Source organism: Silurus meridionalis, chromosome 6, assembly GCF_014805685.1.
Source record: "Silurus meridionalis isolate SWU-2019-XX chromosome 6, ASM1480568v1, whole genome shotgun sequence".
Classification (NCBI taxonomy): domain Eukaryota; kingdom Metazoa; phylum Chordata; class Actinopteri; order Siluriformes; family Siluridae; genus Silurus; species Silurus meridionalis.
The window spans coordinates 29210813-29227161 of record NC_060889.1 but is presented as its reverse complement, the minus strand read 5'-3'; the positions used below and the strand labels follow the sequence as shown (position 1 = coordinate 29227161).

Here is a 16349-nt window from a genome sequence, read left to right as displayed (position 1 = left end):
ATTGAGGTTATATTTGTCCAAAGTTAACAGTTTATCAGTTATTGTGCACATTAAGCTTCACATCTCCTCCCGTCTACACTGCTGAACACACTGAATAAAAAAGCTAAATACTAAACTATGGACTAAATCATTAATGCTGCTCAATGTGAATCCCTCTATTTCTGACCACCATCATTATTACAGAGAGACAGATGTATATTTTAATATAATATAATATAAATGTATATTAATGCAAATGTTTAGTAATTATTTGAAAGAGATCAGTGAGTGATAGTGGAGATAACTTTACCCAGCATATCAACAGGTAAAGTGTTAAATGACACTCATCCATGTTGTCTTAATGTCTTTTTGAGAAAAATCATTTTAAACATTATTGGTAGCAGAAGACTCAGTTATTGTTGTGGCAGATTTTGCCATGACATTATTCAAAAGTGCATTAGTTTGATTGTATTGTGACATTAAACTTGCTGGACTGATATTTTACTGCACAGACCACAATTGTAACAGAAAATAAAAATGAAGGTCATATGGTATTTTGGCAATATGGATATTTTATGGTTATTTTCTTTTAGCAGATCACGGAGGTCATCACTGAGCAGTAGATGACAGAGGAAACAGAAGATCAGGTACAGAGTTCAACAATACAGACTTGTTTACATGCATTAGATTATTTAATAATAATGGTTCCTGAAAATAATAACACATCTAAATAACACAAACTAAATCCTTCTCATAACAGATATAATCCACCTAAGCATTCATGCTGAAGTAAACACAATGTCCTAATCACACAATCTCATCACTCAGAACATTCAGGCTGCAGATGAACAACTTTATACCTCACAATTTACTCTAATGAAGACACAAAGAGAATATTTACTCACAGAGCATCACAGCGAGTGGACTGAGCTCCATCCTGTACATTTACTGACTGACTGACAGAGCACTGGTGTGTGTTAAAGGCCACTTCCTGTCTACCATGAGTACACACACACACACACACACACACACATACACACAGGGTGATAATGTTTTAAGAGTCATATTGCAAACGATGTACAGTTTATTTATGTTTTGATTACATTTACACACACACACACACACACACACACACATACACACAGGGTGATACAGACCACAACATCCAGACTCTTACCCTCATCACCAGAGCCACCAAGAAATGTACTGAGCCTCTTGCTGTACTTTTTCCTACATCTACGACTGTGTGGCCACTTTTATCATTACAATAAATCTGCTAATGACACTAACGTGGTGCACCTAATCTCATTTAATAACGAGAAGGCCTACTTTAAGGATATAAAATACCTGAAGCACTGATGTCAGGAGAACAATCTCAAGACAAATTAGCAGATTACCATCCCACTAAGATCAATGGTATCCTAGTGGAGAAAGTGGACTGTACATTACACTCTTTATATTATTGAACCTTGTGTTTTCTAAATTTGCTCTATTTGTACTCTTACCTTTTGAATTATAAAAGCACTGATATAAGTTACAAATCAAACTAAACCCTTCTCAGAACTCATGATTATACTGGTCCCCCTGAACAGTCATGCTGAAGTATACAAAATGCCCTAATCACACAACAAACTTATCACATTTACACTACAACTGAACAACTTTATATCTGAACACTCACTCTAACAAAACAAAGAGAACATTTTTCCACTGAGCATCACATGGAGTGGGCTGAGCTCCATCCTGTCCCTCTAATGACTGACTGGGTGACAGAGCAGTGCATTAAAGTCTAACCACTTCCTGTGTACAAAGTGAGAAAAAGACAGACAAAAATACAGAGAGACACATGTATACACACGGAAAGAGAAAGAATGTAGGTGTTTCCTGTTTTAAGAGCCACATTGCAAAAGTCTTAATGCAGCAATACATTGTCTGAGCATTTTATTTTAAATTGATTAAATATCTTTACACTCACAACATTTAATTTTCCTCTTTTATCATTTAAAAGTGGATTCACCTCCATCTCTCCTCTAATTGGACAGTCTGTCTGAAGCCAGGATCATAAAGGAGAAAGGGAGCATTCACTATGACATTTCTGTAAAAAATTCATCTAATATTTTAAAACCTGAAATAGGTAATTTGTTGTACCGTATAATAGTATTAGCTTGTGCAGAGTAAACTCTCCTGATTGCTTCTAAATACATCGACAAGCAGAGTAAAAGATGAAAAAAGATAAAAACAGGATGTGGTGCAATTAGGACTCAAGTTATGAATCTCCACACTATAAAGCATGAGCTCTGCCATGGCACCGCTAACCAGCTACAGGTGAGTCAGACACAGAAAATCAGAGAAACAAAGGAAAACACACAATAGAGACACAAGTGAGGTTTAACTCAAACAAAGGCCATTTTTTTCTAAACCTGGACACATAACTTAAAATTTTTCAGGGAGTGGAATGAATTTCATTTTTAAACCTCAGGTAAGGCTGACATACCATACCAGTCAATCCTCAACAATTATGTGACGAAGGACTGTTAGTGAGTCACAGTTTTATGTAATCCTGTGCCCTCTGGTGGCTGCTGTAAGTATAGCAAATACTTTGTAAATAATATATATAATATAAAATATATCACTGTTAAATATATAAATTACTGTTGTTTTTTTGTTTTTACTGAACTCTCTTAGGAAATACTCCCCTTTTTGATGAGGATGAGGATGAGGATCTGTGTGTCAGGATCTGAGGGGGTTCCGTTTGTGTTTTTTCTTTCTCTCAGGATCTCCCGGTTTCACAGCGCGCACTTCTGAGTTTCTTTTATTCCTGCTTGGTTCTTAGGATTATTGGACTCGGTGTGTAATCTATATAGACTGTGTGTGTGTGTGTATGTTCCTGTGTATACCACAGGAAATGGTAAGGTTTTAACACACACCTCCGCTCAGTCAATCGTTAGAGGGACAGGATGGAGTTCAGTCCACTTACTGTGATGCTCTGTAAGGAAATGTTATTTTCTTGCCTTCATTAAAGTGATTGGTGGAGTATGAAGTTGTTCATCTGCAGTTTAAATTAAATTAAATTAGTTTAGTGTGTGATTAGGACATTGTGTGAACTTCAGCAAGCCTGCTCAAGCCTGCACATATGTGTTATGTGACAGGTTCGGTTTGAGGTGTAACTCTATGTAACTGTCAGTAACTTTTACAGGTCAATATCTGCGTTATTCAGATGATTTAAATATACTAATGAGTGTAAATTAATCTGTATTGTTGGAATATGTTCCTGATCTTCTGTGTCCTGCTGTTATCTGCTTTTCCATGAGGATTGCTCATGATCATTTCATCATTTATTAAAAAAAAATAACTGGATGGTGTTTGTACTTTTACTAAAAACTCATATTTGTGACAAACTGACCATTATTAATTAATCTGTGCAGTGAAACATCTCAGTACAGCAAATACAATTTAATATTCAAAAAATCCTAAATAAATCACAGCACTTAACAAAAAAAATATTATTTACCTGTGTTCAAAATAAGAGCAATTAACAAACACTTGTCATTAGTCTTGTACACACACAGGGCAGTGTCAGTGTTAGAGGCCTGAGAGCAGAGACCAGTTCAGGATGTGGTTTGTTCTATTTTAATGCAGAACTGCAGCAGGTGTGAAAGTGGACCTGCAAAAGCAACAACAAAATTTTAACTCTTTAAATGTTTATATGCTTGGTACAGATAAATCCACTGACTCTCACTGAGCTCTTTAAATGGCAGGGGAGGCAAAGTTGCTGCTATTTATAATAATAAGCTAAGCATCACACAAAACTAAACACAAATGTAAAACATTTGAAGTTCTTTACACTAACATAAAATATTTCATTTCCAAAAGCAGGTCTGGTCAGTCAAATCCATTAATTATTATTTAAAGACCCCCAGGGGCCCGCCTCTGATTTTCTCATTGAATTTGCAGATTTCATTACACAATTAGCTACTTCTTTAGACAAAGCATTAATTGTTGGTGACTTTAATACTAATTTTAATAATCAGGAAGACTCCTTAAGAGCAGCAGTTGTGTCCATTCTAGATTTAGTTAGAATTATTTAGAAAGTTATAGAACCCGCTCATAGTGGTGGACACACTCTTGATTTGTTATTAACATTTAGATTGAAAATAAAAAATGTAGTCATAATTCCACTGTCTGAAGCTATTTCAGACCATTACCTCATATCTTTTAAAATCTCCCTCAGTCATTGCATTAGTACCTCACTACATTGCCGTATTAAGCTTGCATCAACTATGTGTCAACTAGAGCAGCCAGTTTTATCAATGATCTTCTGGAAATGTCGATATTAATTAGATCTCTATCTAACCCAGCAGAGCTCGACTGGGCAACTGAATGTTTAGAATCAACGTTGCGTTACACTCTAGATGAAGGAGCTCCCCTTAAAACCAAAATGATCAGGGAGCAAAAATTAGCACAGTGGTATAATGATCATACGCGCAACTTAAAACAGGCGACTCGGAAATTAGAACGTAAATGTCGTCAAACCAAATTGACAGAATTTCAAATAGCATAAAAGAAGAATCTCCTCAGTTATAGAAAAGCTCTTAGTGCTGCTAGATCAGCATATTTCTCCACCCCCATAGAAAATAACAAGCAGCATCCTAAATTAATTTTTTTTTAATTAACAGCAAAAATAAAAGCACTCTCAGCGCCGGTCCCAAGCCCTGATAATTGGGGAGCCTGGGGAGGTGGAGGTACATGCTGGAGAGAAGGGGAATGAAAGTCAGTAGGAGTAAGACAGTGTACATCTGTGTGAATGAGAGGGAAGGCAGTGGAATGGTGCGCTTGCAAGAAGAAGAGATGGAGAAGGTGGTGGAGTTCAGGTACCTGGGTTCAACAGTGCAAAGTAGTGGAGAGTGTGTTATTGAAGTAAAGAAAAGAGTACAGGCAGGTTGCGGTGGGTGGAGAAGAGTGACAGAAGTGATTTTTGATAGTAGGTTATCTGCAAGAATGAAAGGGAAAATTTATAGGACTGTGGTGAGACCTGCGATGTTGTATGGATTAGAGACAGTGGCATTGAGTAAAAGACAGGAGGCAGAGCTGGAGGTAGCAGAGCTGAAGATGTTAAGGTTTTTGTTGGGAGTGACGAGGATGGACAAAATTAGAAATGAGTTTATTAGAGGGACAGCGCATGTTGGACGTTTTGGAGACAAGGTGAGGGAGGCGAGATTGAGATGGTTTGGACATGTGCAGAGGAGGGACATGAGTTATATTGGTAGGAGAATTCTGAGGATGGAGCCACCAGGAAGAAGGAAAAGAGAAACACCAAGGAGGAGGTTTATGAATTTGGTGTGGGAAGACATGCAGGTAGTTGATGTGAAAGAGGCAGATGTAGAGGACAGGGTGGTATGGAGACAAATGATCCGCTGTGGCGACCCCTAATGGGAGCAGCCGAAAGAAGAAGAAGAAGAACAGAAAATAAAAGCACTGCACTCACATACACACTATCAATAGGTAGTAATGATTTCATGAACTTTTTAAATATTATTTAATAATAAAGGTGAAGACATCACGCGAAAAATGTAGACGATTAATATAATTCCAAATTATTTTAAAAGTAACCTTGCAGACAGCAGTGTAATTATAACAGAGAATCAATTACAAAGTTTTACCTCTATTCAAAGGAATTAATTCATTTAATTAATTTCCTCACCAAAATCAACAACATGCATTTTCGATCCCTTGCCTACATGTTTCTTCAAACAAAAAATTCCAGAGGAAATTAAACCTGTTTTAAAATTGAAAAATTATTCCATTAGCACTGGTTATGTACCAAAATCCTTCAAACTGGCAGTTATCCACCCCTAATTAAGAAACCTGACCTTGACCCTTATAAGCTGTCCAACTACAGGCCAATATTAAACCTCTCTTTTATCTCCAAGATTTTAGAAAAGCTTGTAGCACAGCAGTTCTGCTCACATTTGCGTATGAATACATTTTTTTAAAATGTATCAGTCAAGATTTAGGCCTCATCATAACACAGAGATGGCACTAGTTAAGGTGGTAAATGACCTAGTTTTGGCCTCTGATCAGGGTTTTGTCTCTTTACTTGTTTTGCTTGACCTCAGTGCAGCTTTAGACACCAGTGATCATACAATACTGCTTGCTAGACTTGAGAACATTAAATAAAGGGAACAGCTCTCTCCTGGCTTAGGTCTTATTTGACTGTTTGCTATCAGTTTGTTGATGTAAATGGTGAGTTCTCCACACTCTCTGAGGTAAAGTTTGGTGTTCCGCAAGATCTGTCTTAGGCCCACTGCTTTTCTCTTTATATATGTTGCCTCTGGGTGGGGGTGTAAGGAGTGTGTAAAGGACATTAAACAGTGGGTACTTGATAACTTCCTTCTGCTCAACTCAGATAAGACAGAAGTTATTTTACTAGGACCACATGCAGCTAAAAGCAAACTTTCCGAATACGTAGCATCTCTGGATGGTGTTTCTTTTTCAGCGTGTAGAGCAGTCAAAGACCTTGGTGTCATTATTGACCCTATTCTTTCCTACACTGACTAAAGAACATCTTATTCATTGTTTTCACTACTTCATCCGTGTAAAGCTGCTTTGAGACAATGTTCATTGTTAAAAGCTCTATACAAATAAAAATAAATTGAATTGAATTTTTTATTCCCCATGTGGACAAGTTCTTTGTTTGATTACTCTTTAGAAGCTCTTAATGGTGAAAGAGTGCAGCATGTAAAGCCCAAAGTGTCTTCTTTCCAAATATAACTAAATTGTGTATGTAGTACATTGTTGTCAGGAACTGTTAGCATTTAAATTAAGGTAGGTAATTGTCAGCTGTTAGTCCCAAAAGGGGGGGGCTGGTAACGGGTAATGACCGATTGAGTGACAGATTAGAGACGTTTGTTAAAGGCTTACTACTTCCTGTGTGCCCACAGAGAGACACCAGCAGTCGGCCCTCATCATAGCCAACTATCACAGAGTGTGCAATTGTGTGTGTGTGTGTGTGAGAGACAGAGACAGAGAGAGATTTTCACTATATACTTTTCACACAACATTTTGTTTACATTTTTGTTACTGTTCACTTTACGTCTCTTTACAACAGGTTTACTGGTGGAGCTATTTTTTATTTTGTAAATTGTGTTTTGTGTATTTGTCTTGCACTGTCTTGTGTTGTCTTTGCACTGTTTGCACATGTTGCACACTGGCACTTTATGTGGCGAGGACACTTAGTAGTCCTTAGCCCTGTGTTTTCTGTTCTCTGTGATTGTTGTTGTATGTAGCATCAGGGTTCAGGAGAAACGTTTCATTTCACTGTGTAATGTGTCAGCTATATATATGGTTGAAGTGACAATAAAAGCTTCTTGACTTGACTTGAGTCAGTGGAGGGATGGTGGGATATGGAGGGATATAGCGTTTGTCAAAGTGTTTATTTGTGTGTATATTGAGAGTGGATTTTATTATTTATTGTTTTCTTTCTTTATCTCCTAGTTTTACCTATCCTTATTAAAGGATGAAAAGAGGCATATCGTGTCTATGATTTGATGAGGGTGGAGTTTAGCTTGCTGTCGAAATATACAGAGGACGTATATAGAGGACAGTATAATAGTCTTACAGCATATGATTTTCGCTCTCGTTAGATTGAACATCAAGGTGCAACTGTCAAATGTGAAGGTGCTACTTACAAATGTGAACTCCGACACAACTTGCCACACGCTTGTATTGCTTGCTCCGCTACAATTAAACTAACGGCAGTTGGAACGGCACGGGACACGCCAGGAAGCAAAAAAATTTAGAATCCATCGCCATGTCACCACTCGACAAAATAAGGGCCTTTAAATAGCGCAACTGCCTTTACCGCATTGGGCCAACAATTACACCCCACCCAGGCCAGTGGACCAGACACTAATCCTGCCACATTCTACCCCCTATTTTCTTTTTGGCATCCAGATGATAACTCAACCTCATACTCATGTACCATTCCTTCAGTATTTCCCAAACTAATCCAACGGAAATCCTATTAAAAATAGAACAGAAATCCTATTAGAGGGAGGACCTAGGAGCTCCTGTGCCTCCACCAACAGCCATTGGTAAACGATGCAGATTAAAATGATGAACCACAGTGGTCTGCCCTGTTTTTCACAAGGGAATACCAACTGCACCTGGCTGACAAGCCAGCTAGTTCGCAGGCCCCAGTGGTGCACGTGCCACAAAACGAAAAGCCTCAGAACCCCCAATGACCAGGGTTCCTCACCCGCATCTACCAGCCTAGTTGGTGACACTCTCAAAGGCCACCTAAAGCATATCTTGATGTTCCCTCATCCACTCATGTACACCACCAAAACCATCTTCCTGTGTTTAACCCAAGAAAGTCCACAGGAAGTCTTGGCTCTTGCCCAAACATTAAAAAAAAATTATAGGGATTCACTCGTCGCTTGATGAGGGGTAGTGTTATAACAAAACAACACTTGTGGAAGACACACAGCTCAGTCTACTTTGCTGGACACCGAAGGAGTGCGCAACGGATTGTGCAATTTCGTATTAAAGTGCTCGCACTGCCCATTCCCTGCTAAATAGCAACGGGTAGTGTGGGACTTCTCTACCTTATACAGTGCACAAAGCTGTTGTACCAACAAGGACTTGAAATTACAGCCGTGATCAGAATGGATGCATCTACTACAAAGCCATGCTGTTGTAAAAATGATTTAGCATTGTCTTGATGAATTATGCAAGCCCTTGCCCTAAAATACCAATCTGTATGAAAGCATATTTCGCTATAAAACTTGTATATACCTTTCAGCAATTGCTCCAGAGAACACTGTGGCGCTTTGGATCATGTTCACATATGTATATTTTTTGCATGATTTAGCTTTAATCTGCATGAATGGATGGTACAATAAACTGTGTTCACAATCAATGAGGTGTTTTTGAGCACTTGTAGAAATTACCATTACAGATTTATCAATTAGAAACTTTGGCTATTTAAAATTAGAGACTATTCAGAGACTGCTCGGTTTCAGCAACGTCCAATGTCTTTCCACTTGTCCTCTTGTACATGAGACCCCTTCAGTGGTGGCTCACGGCCCATAGGTTCTCACGGAGGGGCAATCCTCTCTGTATGATCAAGGTCATGAGGCGATGCCTACATGTCTTAGATGCTTGGAAAGATCCCGGCTTCCTACTTTAAGGCCCCATGTTGGGAGTCCTTGTCATTGCATAGTGTTAACGACAGATGCATCCCTCACGCGGTGGGGAGAGGTCATGATTGGCAAGGTCTATGGGAGAGTTCCCATTTTGCCTAGAGATGCGGGCTGTGTTTTTGGCTTTGAAGCCTTTCCTCCAGGATCTCCGCTTGGACAACACCTCAGTGGTCTCATATATCAACCACCAGTTTGGTCTGCGCTTGCGCCCCCTGTACAGGCTGGCATGCCAGATCCTCTTGTGGGCCCAGGGGAAGCTCGTCTTCCTGAGAGCAGCTTATATCCAAGGCCATTTGAACAAAGCAGCGGACACCCTGTCAAGTCAGGGGTCCGGACCTAGGGAGTGGTGCCTTCACCCTCATGTGGTGGAGCAGGCAAAGCCCAAGTAGACCTGTTTGTGTCTCTAGAGACGTCGCACTGTCCCATGTGGTTCTCCCTATATCCTCTGCTGGGGCTGGATGGCCGAAATTTCTGTTGGCCGAAATTTCGTGGATGCACCTGTCTATTAAGACTGCGTTTTTCCTGGCTATCTGCTCTCTGAGGAGAATAGGTGATCTACAGGCCCTTTCTGTGAAAGGGAACGTCTCTAGGTTATGTATGTAACCCTACTTCCCTGAGGGAATGAGACGCTGTGTCTCTATGCCACACCTCCGGCGTCCCTTCAGCACTTCTTTCCCGGTCACAGATGCTGAAGCCGGCTTCACTCCATGTTCTTTTTTTTCTTCCTGGTTGTGATGTCACCCCGCTGGTGACAGCCTGCCTTTAATTTTGACTGATCACACACACATTATTCAAAGCATGGCAACGCAGTCACGTTCTCAAAGCATTCAGATGCTTCTCATTCCCTCAGAGAACTAGGGTTACATATGTAACCTAGAGACGTTGTCAGTTTAAAGATGTTTAATCAATTTAAAATAAAATACCGTTTTGATCAGATAATGATTCCTGCATGGATTGCTGCATTATGACTTTTGAAAAGTTTCTCTTAAAACAGGAAACAACTACATTCTTTCTCTTTCTGTGTGTATACATGTGTCTCTATGTATTTTTGTCTGTTTATTTCTTACTTTGTACACAGGAAGTGGTTAGACTTCAATGCACTGCTCTGTCACCCAGTTAGTCATTGGAGGGACAGGATGGAGCTCAGCCCACTACATGTGATGCTCAGTGGGTAAATGTTCTCTTTGTGTCATTAGAGTGAGTGGTCAGGTATAAATTTGTTTATTTGTAGTGTTAATGTGCAAAATCTTTTGTGTGATTAGGGCATTTTGTATACATCAGCATGACTGCTCAGAGGGACCAGTAAATTCATGAGTTCTGAGAAGGGTTTAGTTTGATGTGTAACTATTGTCAGTGCTTTTATAATTCACAAGTAGAGCAAATTTAGACAACACAAGGTTTAATAATATGAGTGTAAATGAGTCTGTATTGTTGGAATTTGTAACTTTTCCTCTGTGTTCTGCTGCTGTCTGTGTCTCAGTTATGATCTCTAATTTAATTGTAAAAGAAAATGACTAGGAGGAATTTGTAATTTAATTTACATTTACATTTGTGGCATTTATCAGATGCCCTTGTCCAGAGTGACATACAAAAGTACATCCATCAGTGAACATCATGGGTGTGACTAACAAATTAAATTATTTCAGATGCTGTGACAGAAGTCTTTATAAACATTCTAACCTTATATACTTTCTGAGAGTGTCAAATACGGTCCACTTTCTCGACTAGGATACAATTGATCTTGGGTGAACAGTAACCCACTCATTTGTGTTGAGAATTTTCTCTTAGCATCAGTGCTCCAAGTATTTCATTTCCTCGAAGTAGGCCTTCTCGTAATTACCTGAGATTAGGTCCACCACGTTAGTGTCATTAGCAGATTTATTGTAATAATAAAAGTGGCCACATCGTTATAGATGTAGAAAAAAGTTCAGCAAGGGGCTCAATACCTTTGCGTGAGGGGCTCCAGTGCTGAGGGTAAGAGTTTGTGAATCAAACAGAACTCTACCATCTGGATGTTGTGGTTTGTACTGCTGGGTTCAGAACATATTGCAGTCAAGCAAATAGAGTTTGCAATACTGAATGTCTGTCTGTACCCTGGACCTGAAATTGTCAAGTTCTCCAGAGACTAGACACTTGTTAGCAGGATTCTAGGCAGGGGTGCGTTCTGGTTATGACCACATATGTGTGTGTGTGTGTGTGTGTGTGTGTGTGTGTGTGTGTGTGTGTGTGTAAATTTAATCCAAACAAAAAGAAACTGTACATCTTTTGCAATATGATGCTTAAAAAATGATCACTCTGTATGTGTGTGTGTTTTTCTTTTTATGTTTCTCTCATGGTAGACAGGAAGTGGTTAGCCTTTAACACACACCAGTGCTCTGTCAGTCAGTCAGTAGATGTACATGATGGAGCTCAGTCCACTCGCCCTGATGCTCTGTGAGTAAATATTCTCTTTGTGTCTTCATTAAAGTATATCATGGAGTATAAAGTTGTTCATCTGCAGCCTGAATGTTCTGAGTGATGAGTTTGTGTGATTGGGACATTGTGTTTACTTCAGCATGAATGCTTAGGTGGAATATAACTATTATGAGAAGGATTTAGTTTGATGTGTTACTACTTTCAGGAACCATTATAGTTAAATAATCTAAAGCGTGTAAACAAGTCTGTATTGTTGAACTCTGAACTGATCTTCTGTTTCCTCTGTCATCTACTGTTTAGTGATGACCATCGTGATCTGCTAAAAGAAAATGACAAAATGCTGTTTTGTTTTTTTACCATTCAAAGATCACAGAAAACCTTTAACAAAACTATTATCACATTAAATATCCATATTGCCAAAATGCTTTGTGACCTTCATTTCTATTTTTTGTTACAATTGTGGTCTGTGCAGTAAAATATCATTCCAGCAAGTTTAATGTCACAATACAACCAAACTGATACACTTTTATAAAATGTCATAGCAAAATCTGCCACAACAATAACTGAGTCTTCTGGTACCAATAATGTTTAAAAATGATTATTTTTAAAATGACATCAAGACAACATGGATGAGAAAAAGCATTATAGAGTTTATTGCAGTAAAACCGCAATAAAAAAGAGCATACTATGACATGTTAGAGATGATCTGAAATTCAGTGGCAAAATATTCAATATTTATACACATCGTCTCCTAATTACCATTATCTTGTGGAAACACCCCAACGTTTAACCCTTCAATACCTCATTTAGGGGTTTGGAGAATCATTATAATTCCCATTAACTGCTGTGTTCTGTGTCCTTCTTCGCTCATAAATTTAGAGTGCATTTTAATCATTCTGTGATTATAAAGTTAACATATGTATTTTAAGTAAAAATTTATGTCCCATAGGTTCTTAACTCTAAATTATTGCCTACAATAAACATCAATCATTGTTTACCTCTGTGTAAAAGATAAGAGCAATAACAAGAAGAACACTTCTCATTATTCCTGTAAACACACAGAGCAGTGACAGTTTGCAGATGTGGTTTGTTCTATTTTAATTCACTGCTGTCAAAAGCTGCATGCGGTGTGAAGTTACATGTGAAAAAGCCCCAGCTACCGTTTAAAACTTTACCTGTTGATATGCTGGGTAAAGTTATCGCCACTATCTCTCACTGATCTCTTACAAAACCGTTTGGAGACTTCCCAATTTCCACTTCATTTGGAACAAAATGTAATTACTAAACATCTGCATTAATATACATTTCTGTCTCTCTGTAATAATGATGGTGGTCAGAAATAGAGGCATTCACATTGTCCATCATTAATGTTTTAGTCCATAGTTTAGTATGTAGCTTTTTTTATTCAGTGTGTTCAGCAGTGTAGACGGGAGGAGGTGTGAAGCTTAATGTGCACAATAACTAATAAACTGTTAACTTTGGACAAATATAACCTCAATATTCTGTGTTGCTATAAAGGCAAAACTTTAACAAGGTAAAATATATGCATGTTGCAATCAATTGCTCTTACTAATAGAAAATTTTGAGTGACCCCCTGCATACTGCAGCTTTTTTTTTTTTACTTTTACATTTGGCAGATGCTATTCTGTGTGTACATGTGTATATATATATATATATATATATATATATATATATATATATATATATATATATATATATATTTTTTTTTTTTTTCTTTGTACACAGGAAGTGGTTAGACTTTAATGCACACCACTGCTCTGTCACCCAGTCAGTCATTAGACACTTAGACTAAGAGTCTTGATTGTCATTGTAGTGATACAACGGAATTAGTTTGTTAGCTCTCAGAGAGTGGTAACCCTCTCTCAAGGTAGACAGGAATAATAAGGTAATAGAAAAATCTGAGTGATCCCCTGCATACTGCAGCTTTTTTTTTTTTTTACATTTATGGCATTTGGCAGCGCCCTTATACATAGCGACTGACAAATAAGCAACTTAATTCCCCTGTAGTTACTGCAGGTCTGCACATCTCAATTATGCTTATAGATCGGTACCAGCAAACTCCTTCTCCATTCCTCAGGCATCCTGTCACCTTCCAGAATATTGTTAAACAATCTGGTTAAAAACTCCACTGCAATTTCTCCTAAACATCTCCATTCTTCTACCGGTATGTCATCTGGTCCAACCGACTTTTCACTCTTCATCCTCACTCCTTACTAATCCTGTCCAAATCTTGCTTCACTAAATCCACATCATACAACCTTCTCTCTCTCTGATTTTCCTCATTTATCAGCTGCTCAAAATACTCCCTCCACCTTCTCAACACACTCTCCTTACCAGTCAACACATTGCCATCTCCATCCTTTATTGCTCTAACTTGCAGTACATCCTTCCCAGCTTGGTCCCTCTGTCTGGCCAATCGGTACAAATCCTTTTTTCCTCCCTTAGTGTTCAACCTCTCATACAACTCCTCATATGCCTTTTCCTTGGCTTTCGCCACATCCCTCTTTACCTGCTGCTGCATCTCCTTGTACTCCTGCTTACTTTTCTCATCACTCTGTTGATCCCACTTCTGTTTTGCCAACCTGTTTCTCCTTATGCTCTCCTGCACTTCCCCATTCCACCCCACATCTCTTTGTCTTAATTTCTTTCTAGCTGCCATCCTCATCATTCCTGCAGTAGTTGCCCAATCATCCAACACCTCTTCACCATCACCGAGGCCCTGTCTGACCTCTTCCCTAAACCTCACACTACACTCTACCTCCTTCAGCTTACACCATCTTATTCTTCTTTCAGTCCTCACTCTCCTCCTCTTCTTCTTCACCTCCAAAACCATCCTAAAAGACCACCATCCGATGCTGTCTAGTTACACTGTCCCCCGCCAACACCTTACAGTCTCCAATCTCCTTTACGTTGCAAATCCTGTAGTCCACCTGTGTGCTCCTTCCTCCACTCTTATAGGTCACCCTATGATCCTGTAGACATGTTTCTCCTCTCCTTTTCCTCCTTCGGCGAACAGAAGCCCTATTTCCACGGTACCCTGTCGGCTAACGATACCTGTGGCGGTCGTTGTTAACCCGTGCCTTGACCGATCTGGTATGAAGTTCTTATTTGTGATCCGCATATTCGATTTGGCAAATGTTTTACGCTGGATGCCCTTCCTAACGCAACCCTCCCCATTTATTCAGGCTTGGGACCGGCACTAAGACTACAATGGCTTGTGCCTCCCAAATGGCTGGGTTGGAAGTGTAAATCTGCATACTGAGAATAAATTATAGTTCCAAGGAGGAGGATGTTCGAGTGCATCAGTTCATTTCCCATTTTCTGAGAGAAAGATCTGAGCAAGAGTTCTCTAAGTGAGCAGTGGAAGCTGTGTCAGAGACACAAAGTGTATGATAGTTCAGACTCTGTAGATAGAGCAGATAGCAAGCCAGCAATTGTTGAGTGCCTAGCTATGAGGGAAGAATGATGCCTGCCTAGGATCCAACCTGCTTCCAGGCTCACAAAGAGGATTTTAAACTTTTTTTAAGAATGTGAACTTGCCTGTAAGTTTCATCATTAGTCTATTGCATTATTTCTTAAGAAAGCTCAGAAAACAACTGATTTAAATGGTTGGACTCTTTTCTAGAGATGGGTCACTATTGTCTGTAACTTATACATACTTCAGCAATATGAATAGGTGTTTGCAGAGGCAGAAGGTGAAGCACGGTGTCTATTCTATAATGAAGATGATAATAGAAAGTAAAATAAGATTCCTTTAGGCAGATGTTGCTAGATACAATTTGTCAATGAACTATGATTCAAAATTTCAACAAGTGGTAATGCACAAGAAATGACAGCTAAACTGTGACTGTGCTTTTTGTATGTGGTAGTCGGAGAGAAAAATACAATGTTTTTATTTAGATAGAGGAAGGAAGAACAGATACAAAGTGTTCATGCACTTAATAAGAAGTTACAAATTTTAAATAAATCATTTTCATGTTTCATTCTGTTTTCTATTTCTTTTCTCGTTTCAGTGTTGGTTTCATTTATACCAGTGGCTCATTCTCGATGTGATTTATTTACAAATTATTCTTTAAATCATGTAATTTTTTTTATTTGTATCATAACAAAGGAGTTTGTTTAGAATGTATTATTGTGTTATATTATAATTAATTGATTAGCATTTACTTTGTGCTCTTGGTAAATTCACTGTAAAAAAGCACTAATATTGATTAATTAATGTGATTAAAATAATGATTATTCTTTTCTCATCTTATTACCAACAGAAGCTAAGATGTGATTATATAGTTTCATGTAAGTTTTACTTTAGCCTAAAAACTGCTAAAAACATACTACGCCAGGTGACATTATGTGAGTTCATATCTGTTAGGAATCCACCTGTTAGGACGGCCCCTTCCGTCATCCCTTCTGTCATTGCCTCCGCTTTCTCTGAAGCTCCGGCCTTCATTCATTGAACACACCTGAGACTCATTTACTTACTAATCACCTGCTACTGTTTAAACCCTTCACTTCCACACTCTCACCTTGGGATTACCAAATCACAAACTGCCTTCAGGACATTCATGGGCAGCGCTCATGGAGCGCACCACTGGAATATACTTTGCACTGCAAGTATTTGTGTTGGCTCTGCCTTGTTTTGTGAATAAACATTGTTTTTCTATACTTTGGCTTCTGCCTCAGCTTCCCGCATAACAGAATAAAGGAACTTCCGTAAAGGATTATATGGACTAA

At 38.7% G+C, this 16349-nt stretch overlaps 3 protein-coding genes across 3 annotated transcripts in view; 2 read left to right on the top strand and 1 right to left on the bottom strand.

Annotated features, from left to right (window-relative positions):
• Positions 1-978, bottom strand: part of LOC124387367 (Fc receptor-like protein 5) — a 107415-nt gene extending 106437 nt beyond the window's left edge. The window contains exon 1 of the mRNA XM_046851687.1: positions 885-978. Within this exon, the coding sequence (XP_046707643.1) occupies positions 885-924 (40 nt within the window). The 5' untranslated portion in view covers positions 925-978. The remainder of the gene's footprint in view (positions 1-884) is intronic.
• LOC124387347 (obscurin-like) overlaps positions 1-16349 on the top strand; it is a 402170-nt gene that overhangs the window by 184597 nt on the left and 201224 nt on the right. The gene's annotated exons all lie outside the window — the stretch shown is intronic.
• The window catches only part of LOC124387348 (obscurin-like), a 174999-nt gene that overhangs the window by 28563 nt on the left and 130087 nt on the right, over positions 1-16349 (top strand).